The sequence below is a fragment of the Vulpes lagopus genome, chromosome 3 (assembly GCF_018345385.1).
Source record: "Vulpes lagopus strain Blue_001 chromosome 3, ASM1834538v1, whole genome shotgun sequence".
Lineage (NCBI taxonomy): Eukaryota > Metazoa > Chordata > Mammalia > Carnivora > Canidae > Vulpes > Vulpes lagopus.
Genome location: NC_054826.1, coordinates 30322826 through 30348840, shown reverse-complemented (window position 1 = coordinate 30348840; position 26015 = coordinate 30322826). Strand labels below are relative to the sequence as shown.

At 49.7% G+C, this 26015-nt stretch overlaps 1 protein-coding gene across 1 annotated transcript in view; it reads left to right on the top strand.

Moving 5' to 3' along the window:
* Positions 1 to 14126: 14126 nt before the first annotated feature.
* Positions 14127 to 26015, top strand: part of CCDC69 (coiled-coil domain containing 69) — a gene marked incomplete at its 5' end in the record, with an annotated part of 36528 nt that continues 24639 nt past the window's right edge. The window contains one exon of the mRNA XM_041748474.1: positions 14127 to 14579. Within this exon, the coding sequence (XP_041604408.1) occupies positions 14127 to 14579 (453 nt within the window). The remainder of the gene's footprint in view (positions 14580 to 26015) is intronic.

Genomic DNA, 26015 nt, shown 5'->3' with positions numbered 1-26015 from the left:
CCCCCGGCCCCCATAGAATCACAAGCCGATATTGGAAGGGGACGCTCTAGGCAATAAATAGTTTTCCATTGAAGCCAAAAATTTTTATCTAAATGGTAAACGGTATTTCCGGCCTTAAGCAATGCCTTCTAGTCCCCTGGCTCAGGGCCACACCCCTGGGCGGGATTGCTGAGCACAGAGGAGCACCACCTGCTTCTTACCCCACCTGTTTGAAATCTGAGCACCTGCTGGCCTGACAATGTGCTGGGGGACAGGGGTTGGCCTGGTCTGACAGGTGAGACTGCACTGAGACTGCCTCTGGAGCACCAGCCACACCTATCTGATTCCCCCACCAGCCTAAGTCTGAAGGCCCAGGGTGGGAAGCTCCTGTACCAATTTGCATGGTTCTGATTCCCCAAAATTTTCATCTCATTAGAGGCTTTACCTAGAGCTGTGATCTCAGTGCTGGCACACACTGAAACCACCTGAGGAGCTTTAAACAAATGACCTGAGAACCCATGCTCTGGCTGCCCCTGAGAGTCTGCCCTGAAGGTCTGCCCCAGACACCAGCATTCTTTGAAAAAGATTTATGGGGCACCTGGGTGGCTCAGTCTGTTGAGCCTCTGCCTTTAGCTTAGGTCATGATCCCAGAGTCCTAGGATTGTGCCCCGTGTTGAGCTCTCCACAAAGTGGGGAGCCTGCTTCTCCCTCTTCCCCTGTTTGTACTCTGCTTCCCCTTGCTTGTACTCTCTTGCAGTCTCTCAAATGAAAAAAAATAAAATGATTTGTCTATTTATTTTAGAGGTGGCAGAGGGAGAGAGAGAGAGAATCACAAGCAGACTCCCTGCTGAGGGTGGAGCCTGATGTAAGTAAGGTTCAGTCTCACAACCCTGAGATCATGACCTGAGCTGAAATCAAGAGCTGGATGCCTAACCAATTGAGCCACCCAGGCACCTCAGACATCAGCATTCTCAAAAGCCCCCAGGGGATTCCAAGGTGAAGCCAATATTGAGAACCACTGGTCTAAAGCCACTTTTATCTAACAGTAAAATATATGCACAACACCTGGGATCTCATTAAAATGCAGATTATGATACCCTAGGTCTGAGGTAGAGCCCAAGAATGTACGTTTCTAACAGGCTCTTCTGGAAGTCAACGCTGGCTGATCTGAGGATACAAGGAGAGTAGCAAGGGTCCAGACTGATTGACTTTTCTCTACCACCAAGTGGCAGAGGTAGGATACAGACAGGGTCACTGTTTCCTTCCAAGGAAGGCTATAGGTGACCTTCCTTCTCCTCCGTTTACTGAGACAGAGCAGAAGGGACAAAGCCTGGCATTGCCAGGCTTTCATCTCTGCACATCACCCTACTGCGTGTTGACATGGGATGGGTTTCAGGATGTCTGAGGGCCAGTCCAGAGGCAGCATCCAGCTCCAGGGAATTGGGTGAATCCCAGCAGGTTGACCAGAAGCTATTCTTTGAAAAGCTCTGTTCTACATTTCCTCCCCTTCCCCCCTCCTGCTTCTGTCTCTGCTCCCCTGCTGGCCTCCCAAGGAGCTCTGAAGGATTGAGTTAAACAGACCCTGGCTGTTTCTGTCAGTAATTGTCAACCAAGGACAATCCCACTGACTTCTCAGGAGGTCTGGGTAATGCCTTCAAAGAACCTTAATTGTCTAGTAACTCCTAGTGGGTTTAGGGGTTCGGGAGGGTAGTATGAGAATCTTGCCCCTTAGTGATATCACTTTGGAATATAGGTGAGGGTGGTGGGGTGCGGGGCCAAAAACCAAGAAAAGAATTCTTGAGACGTCTTTGGTGCAGAAAGGCAGTTTTATTAAAGCATGGGACAGGATTCGTGGGCAGCAAGAGGTGCTGCCGCCCCAGGATTGTGAGGAGCTACTGATTATATACTTTGGGATTTGGGGAAGTAAAGGTAAGGGAAATCCCAACAGAATTTTCTTTCTTTTTTTTTTTTTTTTTTAAGATATTTATTTATTTATTTATTTATTTATTTATTTATTTGAGAGAGAGTGCATGAGCTGAGGGAAAGGCAGACTCCCCCACTGAGCACTGCCCCCTTGACAAGGTGGGACTCCATCCCAGGACCCTGGGATCATGAGCTGAGCCAAAGGCAAACACTCAACCATCTGAGTCGCCCAACAAGATTTTCTTACCTTTAAAAAAAAAAAAAAAAAAAAAAAGATTTTATTTATTTATTCATGAGAGACACAGAGAGAGACTCCGTGAAGGGAGCATGTGGGACTCAATGTCGATGTGGGTCTACATGTGGGCCTCGATCCCGGTTCTCCAGGATCGCACCCAGAGCGGAAGGCGGGGCTAAACCACTGAGCCACCCGGCCTGCCCCATTTTCATGGGCTAAAAGAAGACTCAGGAAACCTAAGGACTTGCTATTGTCACACCAAGGTTATTTCTCCCTCTAGCAAGGCACTAACGTGGAGACATCTGGGAGCTTCCTGGAGGAACGTCATACTCCTCCTGCCTCAAGCATTTGTCAACGGGCTGCCTGATAAGGACAGTTAATTCTATCTACCTTTCTTTCTGCCTTCCTTTCTCACATCCTTAGGACCTGGGACCTGGACTCGGGACAGGGGCAGGCAATGCACTGGCCCCGGAGTTCCGCTAGGCGGCACCATCGTCACAACCTGCACGCGAGTCCTTTACAGTTTCCAAAGTCTTCCATTGGCGGTCCCGACCGTTCCTTCGACGGGCATCTACTGGGCCGAGCCCTGCCGGGGGCTCAGGCCCTGGGATGCAAAACTGCGCGGGCCTGCGGGGGGGCGGGGGTCGGCAGCGCCGTGGCTCGGGGCACCTCGCACGCCCTTGCCTGCGGGGCTGGGCGGGAACCCGGGCCGGGGTGTCGGCCGCCCCTGTAGTACACGCATCCCGCCGGCAGGGGGCGGCCGACACCCAATTCGAGCTTCGGTGGGCGAAATCCGCGGCCGGGGGTGCACACATCTGAGTTTTCAAGAGAAGCTGGAAATGCAGAATTTTATGTGAATTCTTCAGATCGTTCAGTGTGGGCAGCTAACTCAGATCGTTATAAAAGGCGGCGTGAGCTAAAACCCAGTCTGCACGACACGTGCACCCTAGGGAACCTCTGTGCACGAACTGAAGCCCGACCCCAGAGTGCGGCATCCTGACCTCACTCGAGAAGGCCAGAGCTTCGTTATCATTATTCCAACGCCCGCGTTTTATCTGCGGGGAGGCTGAGTTCGGCGAGAAGACGGACTTGTCCGGGTTTGTGAGGGCGGAGCCCAGAGCGGGGACTGGGGGATCCTGACCTCAGCGCAGGCCTCTCGGGCGGGAGGAACGCCCGTCAGCACCCTGGGGTCCCCAGCCCAGCGCGAGTCTGTAAGGGGGCGGGCTCCGGAGAGCGGGTCCTGCCAGGGGAACCCGGACGGGGCTGGGGAGGTCGCCAGAGCCCAAGGGCAGGAGGGGGAGAGGAGTTTATTTTTAGCTGCCCAGAATGTGCCTGTAAGCCTTATTTAGACATCAGGCGACAGAGTGAGCTGGAGGCAGCAGGGGCGGGGGAGGAGATAGCCCCCTCCCCCTCCTGGGGCTCCTTTTACAACCGCTCTCCCCTGCCTGCCCCCTTATCATCCTTTCTGGGGGCTCTGGGGCTGCTCTAAATAGCAGCCCTTGCCGCGTGGGCCTGCCCTGCTGGGGCTGCCTGGCCCTCTCCTCCACCTCGGCCCTTTGTCCGCTCTTCCCCACAGTCCCGCAGAGAAATAAAGCCCCGGGGTCCTGGGATGTTTTCCCTTCGCCTTCTGGGGTCACAGATCTCTCTGAGAAACTGGTGTAACCCATCATGGTGGTTTAGAGCCCAGGTCGTGAAGTCTGGATGACGTCTAACAGGACCCTAAGCAAGTCCTTAGCACTCCCCAAACCTGAATTTTCGATTTAGTGCAGTGGACGGTTCCTGATGATCACATTTGATAAAGGATGTAGACTTTAGCGTGTCATAAATAAATCACCCATGATTGACGACAATGGTGATTAAAGCTATGGACCCTATCCAGAAGAAAAAGGGGAATCGCTCATACGAACACAATTGTGAATGAAATTTCAAGAGGTTCATGTAAGGTCGGAAGCCCATGGATCCCAAACTAATTTCAAACCCAATCCAATCAATTAATCCTTCCATCATTTGTTCAACACATCTTTGCTTGAGTTTACTCCATGCCAGGCACTGGGTAAAACATGGGGCGGAGGCTTGAGGCCAGAGAAGTGAATGCGTGTGAATTATCCAGGTCAAAATGCAAATCAATAGCAAGCCCACAAACAGAATGAAAGTCTCTTTTTACAAAAACAGCTTCCTTGAGGTATCATCCGTTTAGGGAAACACTGCACATACTTAATGTATATGATTCCATGAGTTTTCAAGGTAAGAAACATATCCATCACTTTCAAAAGTTTCCTTGGGCTCCTTTATTTTTTTCTTTTGTTTTTGTGGTAAGAACACTTCACGTAAGAGCCACCCTATTAACAAGTGTGTAAGTGCACAATCGAGTGTTGTTGACTCTAGGCACTATGTTGTAGCACACAGATCCCCAGAACCACCTTTCCAGTCTCTGCTCCTGTGAGTTTGACACAGGAGAATTTGAGAGACCACATAGAAGTAGCCTCTGTGGCTGGTTTATTTCACTTAGCGTGATGTCCTTCGGATTCATCCATGTGTCACATGTGGAGGAATTTCCTTCTTTTTAAAGGTTAATATTCCATTGTATGCACACACCACATTTTTTTTTTTTTACCTATTCATCTGTTAGTGGACATTTGGGTTATTTCCGTATCTTAGCTATTGCCAATAATGTTGCAGTAGACATGGGTGTGCAGACATTTCTTCAAGATCCTGATTTAAGTTCTTTTGGATATATATCCAGAAGTGGGATTATGGGATCATATTACTATATTTTTAGTTTTTAAAGGAACCCCCACGCTGTTTTCCATAGTGGCTGCACCATTTTACATTCCCACTAACAATATACCAGAATGAAAGTGTCTTGTATCCCAATCTTGACTCATTTGAGGAATCACTTCTACCTCTGAAAAGGGACCGTGACAAAGGTCTCTTCCGTGGCAATGAAAATGGATCTGAGCTTCCTTCGTTTCAGGACCCCTGCCCCAGCAGATCCTCGCATGCTTTCTCCAACATGTCCTACCCAATGTTAGCTTCTGTTTGCATACCTCCTGCAATGGGACACTTACTCCCTGTCAAACCAGACCCCTGAATCTTGGACCAGTCAAAAGGTCTTTCCTCCCAAGGAGATGGACTTTATATTCTTGGATGCCTCCATCTGCTGCCTCTGGTTTTCCAAGACAGCTTGGGAGACCGATCATCTTCAAGTCTTCTGGATGCAAAAGCACCTTGAGGAAGGAAGAGGGGGAATGGGGTGAGCTGTAGATACAATCTGCTGCCAGCCTTGCCTGAACTCACACTCTTCCAGCAATCCAGGTTCCTGAGGCTGCCACCCTCTGCAGCTGCTTCTTTAAGAAGTGCCAAGGGGCTGGTCCTTGCTACTGTCCTTGGATCCTGTCCAGGGCCCTGATTTAAAAGGTATTGCAACGTTTTTTAAAAAACAAACATGTGTTGTAACCCAAGGCCCTGGTAACCACAACACTGCCGGCTGCTAGCTGCTACCTCCCAGGCTAAGAGGGGAGGAAACTGCTCTCCGCCTACCGCCTACGGCCTACCGGCCTACCAGCCTACCGTGGCACCCCATACTCTGCAGCGCCCGCCGTAGTTACCATATTATATCAGGCTGGGAGCTCAGTGAGGGCAGGGCCCGAGCTGGACCTGGGGGCTGCAGTCCTTCGAGACTGAAGTACCTTTTGGACCTGCACCAGTTCTATCTGGAACCGTTCCAGTAGATATTTGATGGCTCTAAGCTGGTGCTCTCTCTCGGGCCTCCACTGGAGCCCCAGCGTGACCATTTATAACACCGATCTGATCGATCTGATCGTGCACTCCCACTGCCCACAGGACAAAAAGAAAGCTGGGCTGTTAGGGCCTCTCCTGCCTCTCTGCACCTTCTTGCATTTGCCAGCCTTCCAGCCACACTGAGCCCCCACCCCCCGAAAACCTATGCAGCACCAGGCCTGAAAGATCTTCCCCTCTCTCTTTTTAAAAACTTTAATATATACTTAAAATATACACTGCATATATACTTTGTATATACTGCAAAATTATCACCACAATAAGGTTAGTTACAGCCATCACTTTGACAAGAAGAACTACTTCACCTGCACAGCCCAGCTCAAACATCACATCCTCAGCGAACCCTGCCCTGTGCTCCTTTCTCTCAGATGGAATTTGTCACTCTTCCTGCTTAATAGTGTTTTTCTATACCCCTTGTCACATTACTTGTCTACCTGGAGCAGAGGTGATATTTACAGAAACCTTCTGTAAATTTTTGTTTAACTTGTATGATGGTTTGGGGAGGGGGGCTTGTATTACCTAGAGGACTTATAAAACACAGTTTTTACATTAAAAAAATAAAATAGGGATCCCTGGGTGGTGCAGTGGTTTAGCGCCTGCCTTTGGCCCAGGGCATGATCCTGGAGACCCAGGATCAAGTCCCACGTCGGGCTCCCAGTACATGGAGCCTGCTTCTCCCTCTGCCTGTGTCTCTGCATCTCTCTCTCTCTCTCTCTCTCTCTCTCTGTGACTATCATAAATAAATAAAAATTTAAAAAATAAATAAAATAAAAACAGATTTCTTAGTTTCTCTTGAACAATTGGAAAGCCAGGCCTGCCTGGGCCTTTATAGTCTTCCTACATCTACCAACTGCAATATACTCACTGGTGCTCCTTTTAGATGGCTATGTGGTCCCCAGTTTGCTCCCCACCCCGTCTCCTGCTGGGCCCCCTCCTCATTAATGTACCTACCCAGCCCTGTAGACATTTGTTGTAAGTCTTGGACCTAGATCATTTCTCACATATGTTCTGGGCCACCCCATTCGCCAATATTTAACTTCTTTGTCCCCATTAACTATTTAGGCATCCCAGAAATTCCAATATGTTGGCAAAACATAAACAAATGAATAGAATCAGGTCAATAAAAACATAAATGTCACAAATTCCTTTGTCATATCATGTATTCCAATTTTTGACTTGGAAAGCACAGTACCCATCCTCACCATCCTCTGACTCTCATTCTGGTTACTTTCCTACAGGTAAGATGCTCCCATTGGAATGGAGCAAGGAGGATGGCATTGGGACCAAGAGGACCAGGAGGCAGGGGATGGGGCAGTTATCTGTTGGGCAAGGGTGGCTTAGATTGAGAATCTATAGCAGTTGACATAGGTGGACAAGTACTCATTTTTCAAACCGAAGAATGAGGTGGGCTGTTAGAAACTGGGATCCCGGGATCCCTGGGTGGCGCAGCGGTTTAGTGCCTGCCTTTGGCCCAGGGCGCGATCCCGGAGATCCGGGATCGAATCCCACGTCGGGCTTCCGGTGCGTGGAGCCTGCTTCTCCCTCTCCCTCTGCCTGTGTCTCTGCCTCTCTCTCTCTCTCTCTGTGACTATCATAAATAAATAAAAATTAAAAAAAAAAAAGAAAAGAAACTGGGATCCCACCAAACACAGTAAATATGTTTGAAATGGAATGGAATTGAGAACATGATACCCGGTGGAAACATGCAGAAGGTACAAACTGTCCTCTGATAAGGGGTACCCAGGGGGCATGGAGGCAGGACAGGTCAATTACAGACTTAGGTGCAGCCAGACAAATGAATATCCATCTCTGATCTGGAAAGCTCCCCCTACCCCACCCTGACCCTGCCACAGCTGCTAATGTTGGAGTCCTGCTCATTCAATTGCATTTAAATCAACAAACTGTTCGTCAGAGGACTCACTCTTAGTTCCTAGATGTGAGATGGCTCACAGCCTGGCTTAGAACCTATAGCACAGTCCCCTGTGTTTCACATGGAGGGTACAGGTAGGGATGAGTAAGCCCCAGCCCGGCCAAGAATGTCTCAAACGTGGAAAATAGGGCTCATACATAGACTCGCTGAGCCCTGGACCTCACTCTCTACCTCATCTCTATACCTATTAAAAAACAATCGCTGTCAGACATGAAGAGGACATAAAGATCAAAGCTACTAAAACATAAGCACACATCCAAATTACCTGGAGGACTTGTAAAACACAGATGCCTGGACCCCACACCCAGCGTTTCTGATTCAGCTGGTCTGGGGTGAGGCCCAAGAATTTCTAACAATTTCCCAAGAGATGGGGTTGCCACTGATCCCTGAATGACATTTGAGAACCACTGATGTGAAGAAATGTCCACTTCTGTTCATTACTTGTAGTTTCCAGACCTGAGAGCCCACTGAAAGAAGTGATGTGCAGTTTTCCTTGGAGAAATATATGGCAATACTCTGCATTACTGTTTAAGATCCTTGAGGACTTCCATCTGAACTTTATTGAACGGAGAAAACACTAACCAATGATTATGGACACGAATCAACTTTCGATAAAGAAAATGGTAAAGCGAATCTTACTCACCTGCTCTCCCAAGGCAGCCCCAAATCCCAAATTATGGGTCTCCTGGGAAAATAGGCAGGGAGGGCCTCTCGCTAATTAGCATTATTCAGGCTCCATTATCCTTTCCAATAACTTCACCATTAATTCAGTTCAACAAAATTCAATATAATTAATGTAGCAACTAGACTCTGGTGAGATGACCCACCACAACCACTGGAGCAGTAAGACTCAAACTTCAGTGTGAAAACTTCTCAGACTTGATTCTCTAGTTCCTGATAGATAGGAGAAGAGAGAGGGCTCCAGAGGATTCTAAAGCTCATGAGCCTGCCCATTCCTTGAGAAGTATACCAATAGAAGCCTAAGGACTCAGGTGCCTGGTTGGCTCAGTCAGTAGAACATGCCACTCATGATCTCAGAGTCAAGCCCTGTCATGGGGCAGAGCTTACCTAACAAGGAAAAGCCTAAAGACTCAACTATTTTAGGTTTTCTCTCATTTTTTTCTCGTATATATAATTTTAAGAGGAAGCTATCAAAACCAACATTTCCATCAAAGCTCTGGCAAACTTTTCCCAGCAGAGGCTCACTTCCTGCCTCAAGAATGGAAGTTGGGGTACACACAGTGTCTCCAAAAGAAAATATTCTAGTTAAGTTCAATATACTAAACCTTCACTAACGATCTACGAATTGGTTAGAAATTGCATTCTGCTGCTAGAGACAGAATCTCAAAGTCAGTGGCTTAAACAAATTTGGTTTTTATTCTATTGTGTGAAAAAATTAGAAAGTAATGGATCAGGGCTGGTATGGGGGCTCCATAAATTCATCAGGAATCCAGGCTCCTTCTATCTTTTTGCTCAGGGTAATAACATGGCTGCTGGAAGTCAGCCATCATGTCTGTATTCCAGGCAGGAAAAGGGGGGTGGGGTTGAGGAAAAGGGGGAGCCCTCTTCCCAGCTGAGTCATTTCCCTATTAGAAATTTTCCTGGAGGAGAGCCTGGGTGGTTCAGTGGATTGAGCGTCCAACTCTTGATTTCAGCTCTGGTCGTGATCTCAGGATCGTGGGATCTGCCCTGTGTTGGCCTCTGCGCTGAGCATGCAGCCTGCTTGGGATTCTCTGTCTACCTCCCACCTCCTTCTCTCTCCCCCCACCCCAAAAATGTTTTCCTGGAAGCCGCAACCGGTAATTTCCCTTTACCAGCCACCCCTAGACCCTAGAAGCAAGGGAAGCCTGTTAGCCTGGAGAATACGATGATTCTATAACCAGGGAAGAGGGAAGAATGGACGTTGAGGAAGGCGACTGGAAGTCTCTGCCAGTCTCCTGAGGACTACGAGGGTGAGGAGGGAGGAGATGGAGCTCTGTGACCCTTAGTCCATTAGGAAGGACGTGCAGAGCACAGAAACAATATACCTCAGAGGAAATCTGTGTGTGTGCCAAGAGAGCTGTGGAACAGGTGCCACAAGGCTTTTGGGAGGAGAGGGCATTTGATCCACTTCTTGATGTTGGGGAGAATTATATCCCACAGAGAAGGATGGCGCAGAAAGTCACTGTGGGCAGACAACATGTTTGGGGAACGACTGAGCTCATGACGTCAGAAGAACCTGAAAAGAAAAAGCTTTCAGAGATAGAAAGACACTCAGCAGCCACTTGGTTCAAAGGTCCTTACCTTGAGATGCACGCACAGCCTTACTGCAAGGGCCCAGGGGCCCTGAATTGCCTGAAATTCTACACCAAACTTTTAATATATGAGTATATTGTATTTCTCTTAGAAAAATGTTCAGGATAGTCCCCATATTGTTCTTTCCAATCTTTCCCAAAAGAGCCCACCCGGTCCCGACTTTCGCCCCCTCCACACAACCTAGCCAGCAACTCTAATTCCTCATTCCTCAGCTCCCAACAGCCACACTCTACCCCCTGGACTCATGCTCTTCCTCCCTCTTATGATTGCTCCTCTCTGCTTCTCCTTTTCCTCAGGTATGGGAAGATGGGTAGTGATCTCCCCACCACTGGAAGTATGAATATATGGACTGAATAAACACCTGGAAGGGAAATTCTTTTTTTTTTTTTTTTTAAGATTTTATTTATTGGGACACCTGGGTGGCTCAGCATTGAGCGTCTGCCTTTGGCCCAGAGTGTGATCCTGGAGTCCCGGGATCAAGTCCCCCATCGGACTCCCTGCGTGGAGCCTGCTTCTCTTTCTGCCTGTGTCTCTGCCTCTCTCTGTGTGTGTCCCTCATGGATAAATAAATAAATAAATGTATTTTTAAAGATTGTATTTATTTATCCATGAGGGACACACACACACACAGAGGCAGAGACACAGGCAGAGAGAAAAGCAGGCGCCCTGTGGGGAGCCCCACTCGGGACTCCATCCCAGGACCCCATCCCAGGACCCCGGGATTAACCCTGAGCCAAAAGGCAGATGCTCAACCACTGAGCCAGCCACCCAGGCATCCCTAGAAGGGAAATTCTTAAAGAAATTTGTCTTATTTGTAAGCAACAGAAACCAACCTGAGATTGTAGGATTCCTTTCAGCATGAAAATCCTTTGGCATTGGTATTCTCCAGGAAGTCCTCCTTCCCTATTCCTATTTACCACAATCTCTTATCTTTTTTTAATAATAAATTTATTTTTTATTGGTGTTCAATTTACCAACATACAGAATAACACCCAGTGCTCATCCCGTCAAGTGCCCCCCTCAGTGCCCGTCACCCATTCACCCCCACCCCCCGCCCTCCTCCCCTTCCACCACCCCTAGTTTGTTTCCCAGAGTTAGGAGTCTTTATGTTCTGTCTCCCTTTCTGATATTTCCCACACATTTCTTCTCCCTTCCCTTATATTCCCTTTCACTATTATTTATATTCCCCAAATGAATGAGACCATATAATGTTTGTCCTTCTCCGATTGACTTACTTCACTCAGCATAATACCCTCCAGTTCCATCCACGTCAAAGCAAATGGTGGGTATTCGTCGTTTCTAATGGCTGAGTAATATTCCATTGTATACATAAACCACATCTTCTTTATCCATTCGTCTTTCAAGGACACTGAGGCTCCTTCCACAGTTTGGCTATTGTGGACATTGCTGCTAGAAACATCGGGGTGCAGGTGTCTCGGTCTTATCTTGTTTTAATGCTAATACTTTTTACGTGGGGTGCACAACTTAACATTTGCTTTGTAACTTGTTTTGTATTGTTCCTCCTCTTTTTCTATGCATAGATCTAATGTAAGAAAAAAAAAGCAGATTATAACTAATTCAAGGACAAGAATCTGAGTCTCCTTCCCTTGTACTTTCACTATGTCTTGCCCAAAGGGTGACCAATCATCCAGTGGACCTAGAACTGAGGAGACATGGGACTTTCAGAGCTAGAACTGCAGAAATCTGGAGCGAACCAGAATGAGTCAGTCACCCTATTTGCCCAAGAAATGCGCACATTGTACCTGCTTGTTAATTGCTAACTGTGGTAGACATTTCTGCTGCTCACCAGTATTCCTGGTTCTCCTCTCCTTCTGGGTACACACTGTACTTTCTCATCCCTTTGAAGTTGAGCATGACCATGTGACTTGCTTTGGCCAGTAAAATATGAGCAGACAATGTGTGTCACTTCTGAGTGAGCACATTTAAGACCCTATGCTCTATTCTCTGTATATACTCTTCTGCTGTGGCACAAGTTGAGGGGATAGTGTTGAGATGATTGCATCATAGGATGGTGTAGAATTCCATGCGCCGCAGAGTCCCCTGCCTCCCCATACTGGACATGGAGTGGGAGCAAAACTCAGCTTCACTCATAAGTCACTGCATTTTTATGTTTTTCATTACTGCAGCAAAACCTGACCTAACCTGACTGATACATCACCCAACAGAAGTTTCAGTAGCCACTTAATCAAAATCAAGTTACTGAAACAAAACAAAACAAAAAACTCTTTAGAGTTTTTTCGTAAGGAGGAGCTTTAAAGCCTATAAGCAAAAAGCCAGTTGTGTGAAAGTGGGAAATCTGAGCCCAGTCTCCCAGGAAGCACCAAGAAGCTGGAGGCAAGAGCTTGAGAACAAAGGTTCCAGGAATAGAATTTGCCTTCCTAGTTCCTACCCACCAGCCCAAGCAATTGATTTCAGTTGTTGGCATTTAAATTTCAGATCAATTTTGGAAAGTGCAACTCTTCAGGGTTCACATGCAAAACTTTCCAAAAGGGGAAGCAACTTGCTCAGGATCAAACAGGGCACTCCTGGTTATGGTCTCCCCACATTTTTTGGCCATTTTGCCTATTATTTTTTTCTTTTCTACCTAGTCTACAGTCATTGTCCCTTTCTTTGGGATTTCATATATTAACCCCTGTATTCACTTGATGGTGAAAAACTAGTCTCAGTCTCATGAATGGATTTAGAAACATATTTTATTAAAACCTTTTTCTTCCCATAATAGTGATTTTCTTATAACAATAGTCATAAGGATATACCCCTTTTTAAAAATCTCACCTATACAGAGGTAATCACTATTAATACTTTTTAAAAGTAAGAATGGATTTGTTACTTTTTTAATAAAATAAATTTGTCCTACTCAGTGTTTTTACTGGTACCGTGACTTTCTATTTTTATAGATATATCATAATTTACTTAATCAAGCTCCTTTTTCTTGGATATTCAGGTTGTTTTGGGTTTTGCCTGTTTGCTGGTTTGCTTATTTGTTTTTAAATCCTGAACACTCTTTCAATAAACATTGTAAATTTAAGGAGACATCTTTCTTCATTGCCTGTTTAGCACATCCTACAGCAGTGGCTCTCAAACTTTAGCAGGGTCAGAATCACCTGCAGGGCTTGGGAAACTATAGATTACTGAACCCCATCCCCGGAGTCTAGGATCTGTAGGTCTGGGTGAGGCCTGATCATTTGTATGGCTAACAAAGCTGTCTGGTAGTGAGGTTGCTGCTGATTTGAGGACAGCAGCAACACTTTACGAACCACTGTCCTATATTATTCTTCCTTCCAAGAACCTTGTATCATCTGTATCTTTAGTTTCCTTTTTTAGAACCTGCTACAATTGGTATTATACTCTGTGGAGGGGGAGGTTCCTTTGTGGTCTCATACTCTTCCTCATTCATGACTATAAGTCCCTCTCACATTAGCATACCTTCCCAAGTGTCTCCGGGCCTTGTATAATTTGCTAATAGATGCACAGATACACACGCACACTGATTTTCAAAGTTCGGTGTGTTTTTTTTTTTCTGCATTGCCACTCTCAGAAACCCCAGGTAGTAACAAAGCGGCAGTAAATAAAAATTCTCTTGCCCAGGCAGCGACAAGATCTGTCCCTTATTCCCACCGCCTGTCTACTTCACAAGGTGGTTGTAATGGGCACCATCATCCGTCCCAGATGGACAGCGTATTACAGATGCTCGTGACCAGGAAAGAACGATTGACCCAGAAGTGAAGAGGCATCACCATTAAACTAAGTATCATTATGTATTTGTAGGGAAGTGGTTCAAAGCTTAGGGTCACCAATTAGAACTAGAATTTATTTGGGCTCCGCTACTCACTAGCTAGTGAGCTTAGGCAAATCATGTCTCTGAGCCTCCCTTTCCTAACCTGTAAGGTGGAAGGAGTAATACCTTTGTTGCAAGGAGATTGGGGGGCGGGGGGGGGGGAGTAATACGTGCAAAGTAGCTGGCACAGACACAGCTCTCCAGAAACGGTAGCTGTGTGTTTTCTAAGTAATTGTTTCTTTTTTTTTTTTTTCTTCTTCCTGACCTTTTCTCTGCCCAGGGCCCGGAAAAGCATCCGTGGTTCGCAGGGATCTTCGGGCCGGCCCGAGGTGGTCGCCTTTCGCAGAGTCGGGTCACCTGCCCGGGGCGGCGGCGCCGCGAACCCCGGCGGCCCTGCTCTTCGGGTATTTACGGCGCGCGGCCGCCCCAGCGCCGGCTCAAGTCCGCGCTTCCAGGTTCAGTTTCAGGGTCTCGCCGGCAGCCCCGGCGGGCGGGCGGGCGCGCGCGGGCGGGTCCTCGGGGCGGGGGGGGCCCCGGAGCTGGGCGGCGGCGGCCGGGAGCCCCGGAGGAGGATGGGCGGCGGGCACAGCCGGCTGAGCTGCTGCAGAGCCCCCGCAGAGGTAAAGGGCTGGGGCGGCGAAGTTTGCCCGGGGGGGGGGGGGCGCGGAGCCGCTCCGCCGCGGGCCCGTGGGCGCCGCCGCCCCTCCGAGCCTCCCGGGCGCCGGGCGGAGGGCGGCGGGGCCGGCGCGGAGGAAGGGGGCAGAGCCGGCCGGGCTGAGCCGCGCGGGGCAGCCGAGGGCGCCCGCACGGCCCGGGGCCCCCGAGCGCCGCTGAGCCCGGCCGCGCGCCGCGGAATCGCCCGGGCCGGGGCAGGTGCCGGTGCCCTTCGGTCGCGGGCTGCTCGCTGGGCGGCCCCGGCCGGGTGACGCGACCTCTCTGGGCCTCGCGCGCCTCCCGCGTCCCGAGGCCGCTCCTCGCAGGGTGGTCCTGGGGGTCACAGCAGCGGCCCCACCCGGGACCTGTGTGACTTGCAGACTCTCGGGCTTTGCCCCGGACCTGCTAAATGGGACCCGCCTTCTCCCGAGCTGTGCAGGTGATGACAGCAGACCTTGAAGTCTGAGAAGCGCTGGTCGCGAGCCTCGGGGGGGCCCCAGCCGGTGCACGTGGGCTGTGCTGGGGGTAGCTGGGAGGGGCCAAAGACGGAGGAGATCCACCGCCTGCTGCTGCCCTGCGTTTCCTTCCTGTCCCTCGCCCCGAGGGGCCTCGGAGCTGGGTCAGGACCCAGGAGACTCTACTCGGGTTTCTGGCAGTGGGACCAGGTGCCCCTGGGTTCTGAGCAGCCCAGAAGGTCAGAGCCTGGAGCCCAAGGACGACCTCCCTCGGGACCCGAGCCGCAGAGGGGAAAGGGAGGGCCCGCAAATTCTAAGCCTTCTTCCTACCACTGCCTGCTTTTCAGCCAGGTGGGAATAGGTGGTCCCATGAACTCGGTGAGCAGTTCGCTGCGGACCCTGAGAAGCCCCAAACTGCAACAAAATGTAGTTATTTTTCATAAAACTTGAATCTCTCTCTCTCTCTCTCCCACTTTGCTGGGACCAAGGCAAACTTTCCCTGCCCTGTGCCTCGTTCTGAGAGAGGAGTTTTCACCCCAAGTACAATACCTCCTCTGCTTTTCTTGCTCCTCCTTTATTCCTAGTTCAGAAAACCTCGTCAGGCTCTGACTGGGAATCCCTCACGTCTTCCCTTACTGCAGCAGGGAAACTGAGGCTTACCTACAGCAGTGGAAGCAGAGGGCTGGCAGATAGGGATTGTGGGCAGATAAAGCTGAGCCTGGCTTGAGACCCGAAATGGAGCTGGCGATAGGTGGACATCAGTCCTGGCTCCACTGTAGACGTGCTTGGTGAACTGGAGCAAGCCCTTATCACTCTCTGGGCCTCAGTTTCTCCCTCTAGGGGGAGAGGGAGGGAGATGAGCAGGAAGATTTCCAAGGGTCTGAGAGTCTGTACCTGTGTCAATGTCTCAGTCTGCAAAGTGGGCCAAGAGTGAATTCCATCTAGGCAGGGGCAGAAGGAGACCAGAAGAGGGGCCCTGTCCCAGGCCTGACCCTTCTAACAGCGGGCATGAGTTCCCTTGCCGCCTTGCCCTTCCAAGAGCCTTACCAGCTGTCCCTGTCCGTCCTTGGCACAGTCTGAACTGGATGACCCTCCCCTACTACCCCCAAACCATGAAGGGCAAGTAAAGCCCGCACAGACTATCTCAGTGGGAAGGGGCCTTGGGTACCACCTGGGCTGATGCATGGATCAGAGGGTAAGGCCTGGAGAAGGGAAGGTCTTGACCAAGGTCATAGAGTAGCTTAGAGTAGAACCCAGGCATCCAGTCCCCTAGCCCAGTGCTCTTTGTCTCTTCCCCTACTCTGTGCTTCCAGTGGCTTCTTATTGATTCCAGAGCCCTTTGGCCCGAAAGCCTTCACTCTGTTGCCTTAGGCCAGTCTGGCACATCTTCCCTGACCCAGCAATGCCAGGCCCCTGCCCCTGTGTGGCAGGATTTATAAGCCAGTTCACTTAAAGTTCATGCCTGTTTCCATCCCTCCAGGCTGTGCTCCTGCCCAGTTTCTCATCCAGGTGCCAAACCCCGGAAGGCCTGAGCTCCCAAGGCCATCCCCACCAGCTGTCATTCCCCCAGGGAGACCCAGGGCTCTAAGGATGGGATGTACAAAAATGAGCTCACACTACAGAGGGGTTAGGTCATGGTCACAATGACTCACGCTGAGTGGCAGTTTACAGAGTGCTTTCACATCCTGCGAGCCTTACAAAAGCCCAAGAAGTTAGGCTGAGCTGTCGAATCTTCGCCACTCTGTGGGTGAGGACACGGAGGTTCAGAGGTTCGGGGAGAAGTGATGTGTCCAAAGTCGTAGAGCCAGTTGGTGGCAAAGCTATTCAGCGGAGCCTGGTTTTCTGCACCCCTGCTGGTGCTCATCACCTCCTATGGAGCAGGTGCTGCGTAAATATTTGAGTGAGCAGATGAAGGCCAGCCAATCAGGGTCGGGGTTAGCCCCGGGGCGCAACAGCACTACCTCACCCAGCCTTGAGAGATACAGGAAGATTCCTTGGATGTGGGGAGACGGAGGGGTGGGTGAGGATGCCTTGACTGAGCACTGAAGGTTTGGAGGCAGAGAGAAGAGCCCGAGCTGAGACTGAGCCAGAGAAAGTGCAGTATGAATGATGGGCTCACTGTGGAAAGCAGGGGTGGCAAGCAGCAAGGAATGAGCCCAGAGCTTTCAGCGGGCACTGCCCTGGCTGGGGACAGAGGCTTGACCGTTGGGACCTCTCAGTCCTTTAAGTTCAAAGATTAGAGGGTGTGTTGAGTTCTGTAATCTACTGTGCCTGGTGGCCTTAGCCAAGACACCCCACCTGAGGCTGTCACTGCCTCATTGGGATGAGTTGAAATCCTGATGATGGCTGAGCAGGGATCCCTGGCAGGTGGATGCTGAGGAGCCATCTGCACTGTCTGGTCCTTCCTAAACCCATCTTGACTGATACCATGGGTGATATGGTCATGTCCCCAAGAAGACTTGGGAGGAGGATGGGCAGAGAGGGGAGAGGCCAGGGAAACATTTTCCACAAACTTGCCTGTAAGAGTGACATGGGAGTACAGAGGGGCCTTCCATCCCCAGTAGCTTCCGCCCCCCAACCCCCCGGGCAGGGGTGGGGAAGGGCACCTAGTGCCTCATGGTCAAACCCCTGTGTGTGTGCCTGGTATGATGTCTGAACTCCCCGGTCCCCAGGACTCTGGCTCTGGCCATGGCACCACAGTCCAGAGCAGAGTGGCAGAGAACCCACTCAGCACGGCTCCCACTACTGGGCCTTGGGCACCAGGTTCTCAATGGGTCCGTCGTGCAGGAGCCCTTCATGAGCACCTCCAGGTAGCAGGCTGAGTGAGAGAGAGAGAGAGAGAGAGGGAGGGATGCAGAAGTGAATGGCCTGGAAGAGCCCGGCGTGTGCGTACATAATTCTGAGACCAACCATGGCTGCTAAGGGCATGGGCTTCAGGGCAAGGTTCATGCATTCATTTACTCACCGGGCACAGCAGGCTCTGCCTAGGTGCTGCCCCGGTCCTGGCTCTATCGCACATTGGTTAAGTGACTGTGGAAAGGACTTGGCTCCTCCATGCCTCAGTTTCCTAATCTGTAAAATGGGTGTGAGATTAGCTCCTGGGTCATAGGGTTGTCTCAAGATTAGGAGAAAGAATGCATGCAGCAGAGCCCCCTGAGACACACTGACTGGCAAGAATAGAGGTCATGTGGAGAATGTCATAAGGAGACTTTAAGGACATCACTGCCTAGATTGTACCCAAGGAAAGCAAACAGGGATGTAGGAAACAGGGGGACATTCATGTCCCTGGAAGGCTTTTGGGGTTGGGGACATGAAGCCTGGAGCCTAGCCATTGAAGTGTTGCCAAGGGGACTTGGGGAGCAGCCTTGTTTTCTGTTATTCCAGAAGGCAGAATTGTGGCCGGTAGGGGAAGCTAAAGGAAGCCAGATTCCACCTGTTCTGAGGAAGAGGTAGCGAGTTCCCCATCTCTGGAGGAGTTCAAGCAGAGGTCAGGTGACATTTTGGCAAGAATAGAAGAGGAGATGCAAGCCTAGGACTAGTAAATATTTAGGATTCCACTTAAGAAATCTAATTCAGGTTATTATAATGTTTGAGGCAAAATTTCAGAACCTGGGGGAGCCTGGGTGGCTCAGTCGGTTAAGCATCTGCCATCAGCTCTGGTCATGATCTCAGGGCCCTGGATCGAGTCCCGCATCAGGCTCCCTGCTCAGTGGGGAGCCTGCTTCTCCCTCTGCCTTTCCTCTCCCACAGCTTGTACTCACTGTCTCTCTTGCCTTCACTCTCTCTCAAATAAATAAATAAAATCCTAAAAAAGAAAATTCAGAATTTGGAAAAATATAAAGAAGTTTAAAAAATCACCCTTAAGACATAGCCTCTGCATACACTTCAGTGTCCTTCTATTTTTCCTATATAAATAATATCCATGAGGGTGACTTTTTACACAATTGGCAATATATTTTAAAGTGGTTATATTTTAGTTAATATTTTGCTGGGGCATTCTTGTTAAATAGTCCATGGAAACATGATTTTTTTTTTTTTTTTTTTGGAAACATGATTTTTAATGGCCACTTAATATTCTGTGGATGTTCCATGGCTTATTTAACCAGTTTGGACCCTTGGTTGTTTACATTCCCCACTCCTACCCTCATTATTCATGAGCATCTTTGTGTTTTCATCCTAATGGGTGAGAGGGGTGGCTCTGAGCTCAGAGGGGAGAGGAGGGGCTGAGGGAAGGCCTCCCTAGAGAGCTGGCATCTTGGCTGGGTTTTGAGGGTTGGTGGGGTAGGGCTAGATAGTTGTGTTGGGATAAGTGGAATATAGAAAAGTCCAGGCTCCTGACACTTTGTCAATAGAAACTGGGCAAACCTGACCTTTTAGCTTGGTTTGCCAAGGATGGGACAATTGAACGTGAGAGGAAGCTGACTTTCTTGGGCACTGAGCCCCTTGCCCCAGGCATCATGGAGATGTTGGTGTGTATGTAGCCTCTGAGCTGATGGGGTTTTGCCCACCCCAGAAAATCATGCCAGCTAAAGCCAATACAGGCTTCCATGCATTGCATTCTGAAAAGCTTGTGAGGTTGAAAGCCAGATTTCTATTTTATAAAGAGACCTCTGTACTTGGGTAGAAACATTTCTAATAATTCTTGCCTTAAAGACACAATCTTTGGCAACACATTTTCTGCACATGTACATGTTTTCAATTCTGTTCTTTTCCTTTGTAGTTGAATTCCCAGATGGCTAATGTAGGTCCCCCAAGGGCAGGGTATGTACCCAGTCACCTAAAGACATCCATCTTTGCCTCTGTTGGGTGCTGAGTTTGGGGCCCAGATTTCATGTCTTTTTTGTTGTAAACAAGGCAGAAAACATGAAACCTCAAATTCATTGCCCAGAAGCAGGCTACCATGTAAGTCAAGCTGATGATGATTCCGGGTTTGGGAGTGGGAGGGGGCGCTGCCAACTAACCTCTCAGTGTTCATGGAGCAGCTAGTAAATCTGCCTGGAACAGGGATTCTAAGGGGTCTCAGTGTAACACTTGTGAGCATTCAGGTTCAAAAAAAAAAAAAAAAGACTTGGAAAATGTAGGGATACCCCCCCAAATAAAAGGAAGAGCCTGATGATGGTTGGCCTGATTGGTTTCCACCTTTGTCCTCTCAGTATCCTCCACCCTCAGAGCACTGTGAGGCCTACTGGATGACCAGGGAGAGCTGGACCTGTAGGTGGGGGAGGAGGAGGTTCCAGGAGTCCAACGTGGTCAGAGACTAGGAGCAAGAGAAAAATCCATCCATCTTTAGCATGTGGAGATCTAAATCTGTCCATTACCTGAAGACAAGTCATCCTGCTTCTCTTGCCAGGTGAATTTTAATCTCTAAAAATCGTTTATCTTGTCACTTTATTTTCAAACCTGAATCTTCCAGAACATCTAGGCCAAATGCCTTATAAGACATAAAACATCCATCCCACGTCCGTGCTTTCCTCCAGATAAGTGATGTACAACCTGACCTACTTCTGCTTCTCCCTCTCCCCCAGTGGTGGTGTTCTTTTACTGGGTGTGCAAGGAACCTTGTAGACCTCCTTGCCACTTCTCCACGGCTCCACACAACCCTACCAGCTGCCCAGTGATTAAGGAAATAGCCCTGACATTAGGAAAGTTACCAGTACTGGAGTGAATAGTGCCCCCACCATACACAACTCATGAACACACAGAACCTATGAATGTGACCTTATTTGAAATAGGTTTTTTTGGAGATGGAATCCAGTTAAGATAATGTCCTACTGGAATAGGGTGGGCCTTCACTCAATGACTATTTCCTCATAAGAACAGGAAAATGTAGACAGTGAGAAGGCCAGAGATAACAGAAGTAGAGACTGGAAGGATGTAGACACATGAGCTAGGAGCACTAAGGATTGCTGGCAAGCCCGAGAATCCAGGAGAGAAGGAGAGAAGGGTCAAACCTTCTCCCCCAGGACCTCCAAAAAGAACCAACTCTCCTGACACCTTGATTTTGGATTTCTAGCCTCCTGAACTGTGAGAGAATACATTTCTTTTTTTTTTTTTTTTTTTTGAGAATACATTTCTGTCTTTTTTTTTTTTTTTTTTTAATTTTTATTATTTATGATAGTCACAGAGAGAGAGAGAGAGGCAGAGACATAGGCAGAGGGAGAAGCAGGCTCCATGCACCGGGAGCCCGACGTGGGATTCGATCCCGGGTCTCCAGGATCGCGCCCTGGGCCAAAGGCAAGCGCCAAACCACTGCGCCACCCAGGGATCCCTACATTTCTGTCTTAAGGCTCCAACTTTGTGGTAGTTTGTTACAGCAGCCCTGGGGACCCTGGATATATCTTCAGGTTCATTACTCCCACCCTCACTGTCAACCTCCACCATCAGTCGAGGGAGGGCAGCAGGAACTCCAGGCCTCTGTTTGGACCCAGGGTTCACAGAAGAGAAGGGAGCATGGCAAACAAGGAGGTGCTTGGCCAAGGCCCGGGTGCTTTCGGCCAGCAGTCGTGGCATCCGTGGAGGAAAGCACTGCCCAGGGAGTCAGCGGTGGTCTGACTCCTGCCCCTTCCGCTAGCCTGCTGGGGATCTGAGCTAGGGGGTCCTCTCCCTGCCCCTTGACTTCTCCATCTGGATAATGACCTGCCTTCGCTGCTTTTAGGTTTCGAGAGTCATGTTTCTTCCTGTTGTTGATTTCTTTGCACATGAGTAAAACTTGAATGCATCATTGTTTAAAAAATTCTAAGAATTCAGGTAAGACTAAAGGTCCCCATCCTTGGCTACAATGATCTTAGTCCTTTCTCGAGATATGACAAGTGTCATCAGGTTGTGCTTTTCTGTATAATAGAAATAGTTTATTTTATTTTGCATTTTGGTATTTTACCAAATGTCTTTCCGACTTTGTATGTAAAATGTGCTTCATTTTTTAAACTTATGACCCTGCGTAGTATGAGGTACCTTAGTGTATCAAGTCCCCACGTAGTAAGTCCCCACGACAGATAGGAAGTTGTTTCCCAGTGTTTCCCTATTACACACGACTCTGCCCTGAGCACCCTGGAGGTACTGTTGTCCTCACTAATGGGTGTCTCTCTGCTAGCAGTGCAATTGCAGGGCGATGGGGCATGCTACATATAACCTGGGGGTGGGTGGCTACTGGGCTCCCTGCCACCCTCTGCTCCAGGCAATTACTGCCTCCCACAGGGGCTGCTCGAGGACAGAGGGTATACATGAAGGGCGCAGGACACCCACTCAGGTCTTCCTGAGCAAGGGTGCCTCTTTCTTGGCCTCTAGAGAAGCCCTCTTCGTGCAGGGGTTGACAGCTGAGTGTGTCAGATTGCTTGCCCTGCTCTGCCCGGAGCAAATGAGCATGCCAGGATTGATACAGGATGAGGTGTCCGAATGACCTCACTCTGCCCCTTCTTCTACATCCAAAGTATGTCAAAACTAAGAAGGACTCTGATGTATCCCATCACCCAACTCCATACCATACAGAAGAGGAAACAGAAGCCCGGAGAGGGTAGGGTACATTCCCAAGGTCACACAGCAAGCAAGTGGCAAGCCAGGATTTTGACTCTAAACCCCGCTCCATCCCACCACCTCCCAACTTGCCATTGGGTTGGGGAGATGGGTGGATATCTGATGTGTTGTCTGTGCCCTCAGCATGTCTCTTTCTCTGCCCCGGCCACCGACACCATTTTCTATCTCACCCCTTCAGGGTCTCAGGCTGACCCAAATGCCAGAAATGGTGCTGAGTGCTTTTGCCAGCTCCAGGCCCTGCCAGGTGCCCCAGAATTGGTAGACACCCTGGGAAGCTGCTAGGGGACAGGGAAGTGTGGGCTCCAGGGAGAAAGAAAAGGAATATTGTGCACTGGGAAGCGTTTCTGTAGGCCTCAGCTCCTCCATCTGTGAGTGAGGCTGGGCTCTGTGCTCAAGGCCTTCCCCACTGTCTGCCATGGTCTGCGCAAGAGGGAAGTGGTTCTGTCCTCCCCTGAGGCCTCATTTGTCAGTCAATCAGATAGGAACACTAGAGACCACATCCAGCCCCGACTTGGGTGCTCTGGAGGCATCACAGGTGTTCAGAGAATAGGCAGTGCCCCCAGCACAGCCAAGGGGTCCAGGCTGGCCCTCCTACCTTTGGTGTGGTTGTGTAGCCAAACCACTCTATCCCCAGGCAGGCGGTGGGCGGTGGTGACGTCACACTCTGTAGCATGAATGAGGCAAGCTAAATCTTCGGTGTCCCTGGCACTGTGAAAATGAAATCAAATTAAGGCATCACTTTGGCAAAATACTTCTGCCCATCTTAGAGATAGGGAAGAAAACCTGTGTTTATGGTGATCGTCCATCTGGGCCTCTGTGATTTGGGTGTGAGCACCAATATTTCTCAACAGCCCTGAACATTTAGGCCCTGCCTTTCCTCCCCTTTCTGGAAGGGGGGGGCCTTTGGGCCTCCACCCCCACCTCCTTCCTGTCTCTACCCTCAGCCAATAGGCTCTGCCTGTGGTTGTTAAGATTCTGAAACTACTGGTGAGGGGCCCCGCCCACGCTGAGCGCAGCCTCCGGAAAGGCAGCTCTGATACTGCAGAGGGCTGTGACCTGAGTCCCCTGAGGCCCAGAATCATCTGTCCCCTAGACTTCATCTGCTGGGATCAGTCTGGTGTATGCATATAGGAGAAGGAACGGCATGCAGGCTCCGCCTTGAATCTGGATTCTCAGTAGGGTTCTGCTCCCTGGCCTTGTGGCCTCTGACAAGTATTGTCTGCCCCACCTCTGGGCCTCAGTTTCTGCATCTGGAAATAGGAGGTGAAGAATGGAATAAACTGTCTCCAGGGGCCCTGCCAACCCTGCCTTCTGGGTCCCAGGAAGCATTCCTCAGCCAGAAAGGGTGTGATAGGACTCTGTGGCCTCATTTGTCAGTCAATCAGATAGGAACACTAGAGACCACATCCAGCCCCGACTTGGGTGCTCTGGAGGCATCACAGGTGTTCAGAGAATAGGCAGTGCCCCCAGCACAGCCGAGGGGTCCAGGCTGGCCCTCCTACCTTTGGGAAGCCAGGTGACAGGAAAGGAGCTGGGTAACTCTTAAGGGTCCTTTGATTATTAAATTCTCTAAGGGAGGCAAAAATAATGAGGATGTAAATGACACCACTCAGTCAGAAATATACAAAGCCCAAAGGCCCATGGAAAGCATGGAGTGATTTCCCTAAAGCAAGGTGAGACCAAGTGTCTTCTGGAAAGGCTGAGCCATCCTCAAGGCTGCTCTTGGCTTCCATCCTAGCAGGAGCCCCAGCGGAAGGAACAGCTGGGCGGCTTCCATCTGAGCTGCTCCTGCCTTACTCACCCATGCCTGGTGCAGCTCACAATTTGAGGGAAATTGAGGATTCTACCACCTAGGCTTTAGTACAGGACTATGGAAATTTACTCCAAAGTACTACAACCTGGATAATACTCAGCAGAGCCCCCTGAGACTGTGTTAATTTGGTGGCTTTCCCATACCACCTGCACTCTGTGTTTACCTGAGGGCTTTACTTGCTGAACATCAAGGATACTTTATAGAATTATAGACTGTTGGAGTTCAAGGTCCTCTGTAATCACTCAGTCCCACCTGTGAAATGAAGTTTACCTCTTCTTGCATGCTCCTGGTGATGGGGAACTCACTGTCACCACTGCACCCCCAACCTCTAGTAAGGCAGCTTATCTCTGTCTGGGGCATTTCTGAAATTCTTCTTCATGTTGAACTGAAACTTCTTGAAACTTCTAGTCCTTAGCCACAAGCCTGCCCTGTTAGGATGTGCGGACCACACACTAGCAGCTTCTACCTCGTGACAGTCCCGCAGAGATTTGAAGACAGCGGCCAGGTTTTCTTGCCTCTTCTTGACGCTGACCAACTGTTGTCAACAGTACCTCCTATAATTTGGTTTTGTGCCTCCTTCCACATCTTGTCAACTTATTTTGGATGTATTCCAATTTGTCAATTTACTTTTCAAAATGCAAGCGTCTTCTTACGGGTCTCACTGGACCCAATCTCAGCTCATCAGGCTTTTCCACAGCTCTGGCCACTGTCCTCCCACTCGACCCTGACTTTGTGCCTGTATTGGCAGCCACATCCTGCTGCAAATCGGGTTGGCTTCAGGTTGAACCCAAAGCAGGGCTCTGGTCCGCTTGACAGCAAGGAACTGGGCCCCAGAACTGTGTGTGTTACCAAGATAGAAGCACCCTATTTCCAGCCTTCATAGTGGAAGGGCTGCCCTGGAGTTTGGAAGAACTGTTCCAACCCTGACGCCTGGCAGATAGAGAAACTGAGGTCCAGAGCAGGCAAGGGACTTCCTGAAAGGCTCATAGGAAAGCTGGGACCCAGGTCTCCTGCTGTCTCCCCTGGTCGGGGGTTCTGCTTACACATCCTGTGCTGCCACCGCCCCCCCTGGCTCTCTTCTTCCAGTTTCTATCAACTCAGGAAACCCTGCTATCTCTCTTCCAGAGCTCGATCCGGATGCCCCACCCCAGCCCTGGCCCTCCCCGGTCTGCTTTTGGAAGGGGAAATTCTTGTGTACCCCTCCCAGCCCCTGTCCTGTCCCACTGCAGGCTGAACTCTGCTCCGTAGCCTCTGAGGAGGAAGCCGCTGGAGCCCCAACCTGGGGATTTTCCATGTAGTGGCTGCTTATCAATTCTTACTCAGCTCTGGGCTCTGTGTCCTTAGGCTTTTGTGAGCATCAGGACCTCCTGCATAGATTGGCAGATTGGAGCTTCCTGGCACACACATCACCCTCGGACTCTATGGGTCCAGAACTGGGCCTAGGGGCTGTGTTAAGCAAGCTTTCCAGGTGGTTCTAATACGGGAGACCCATAGACCATATTCCTAGAAACTGTGTTCTGGGCATCATAACAGATGCTGGGACAAATCCAAAGTGAGTTTCAAAAATGATCCCTATCCTCAAAGAGCCCCCTTGGCCTAGCTAG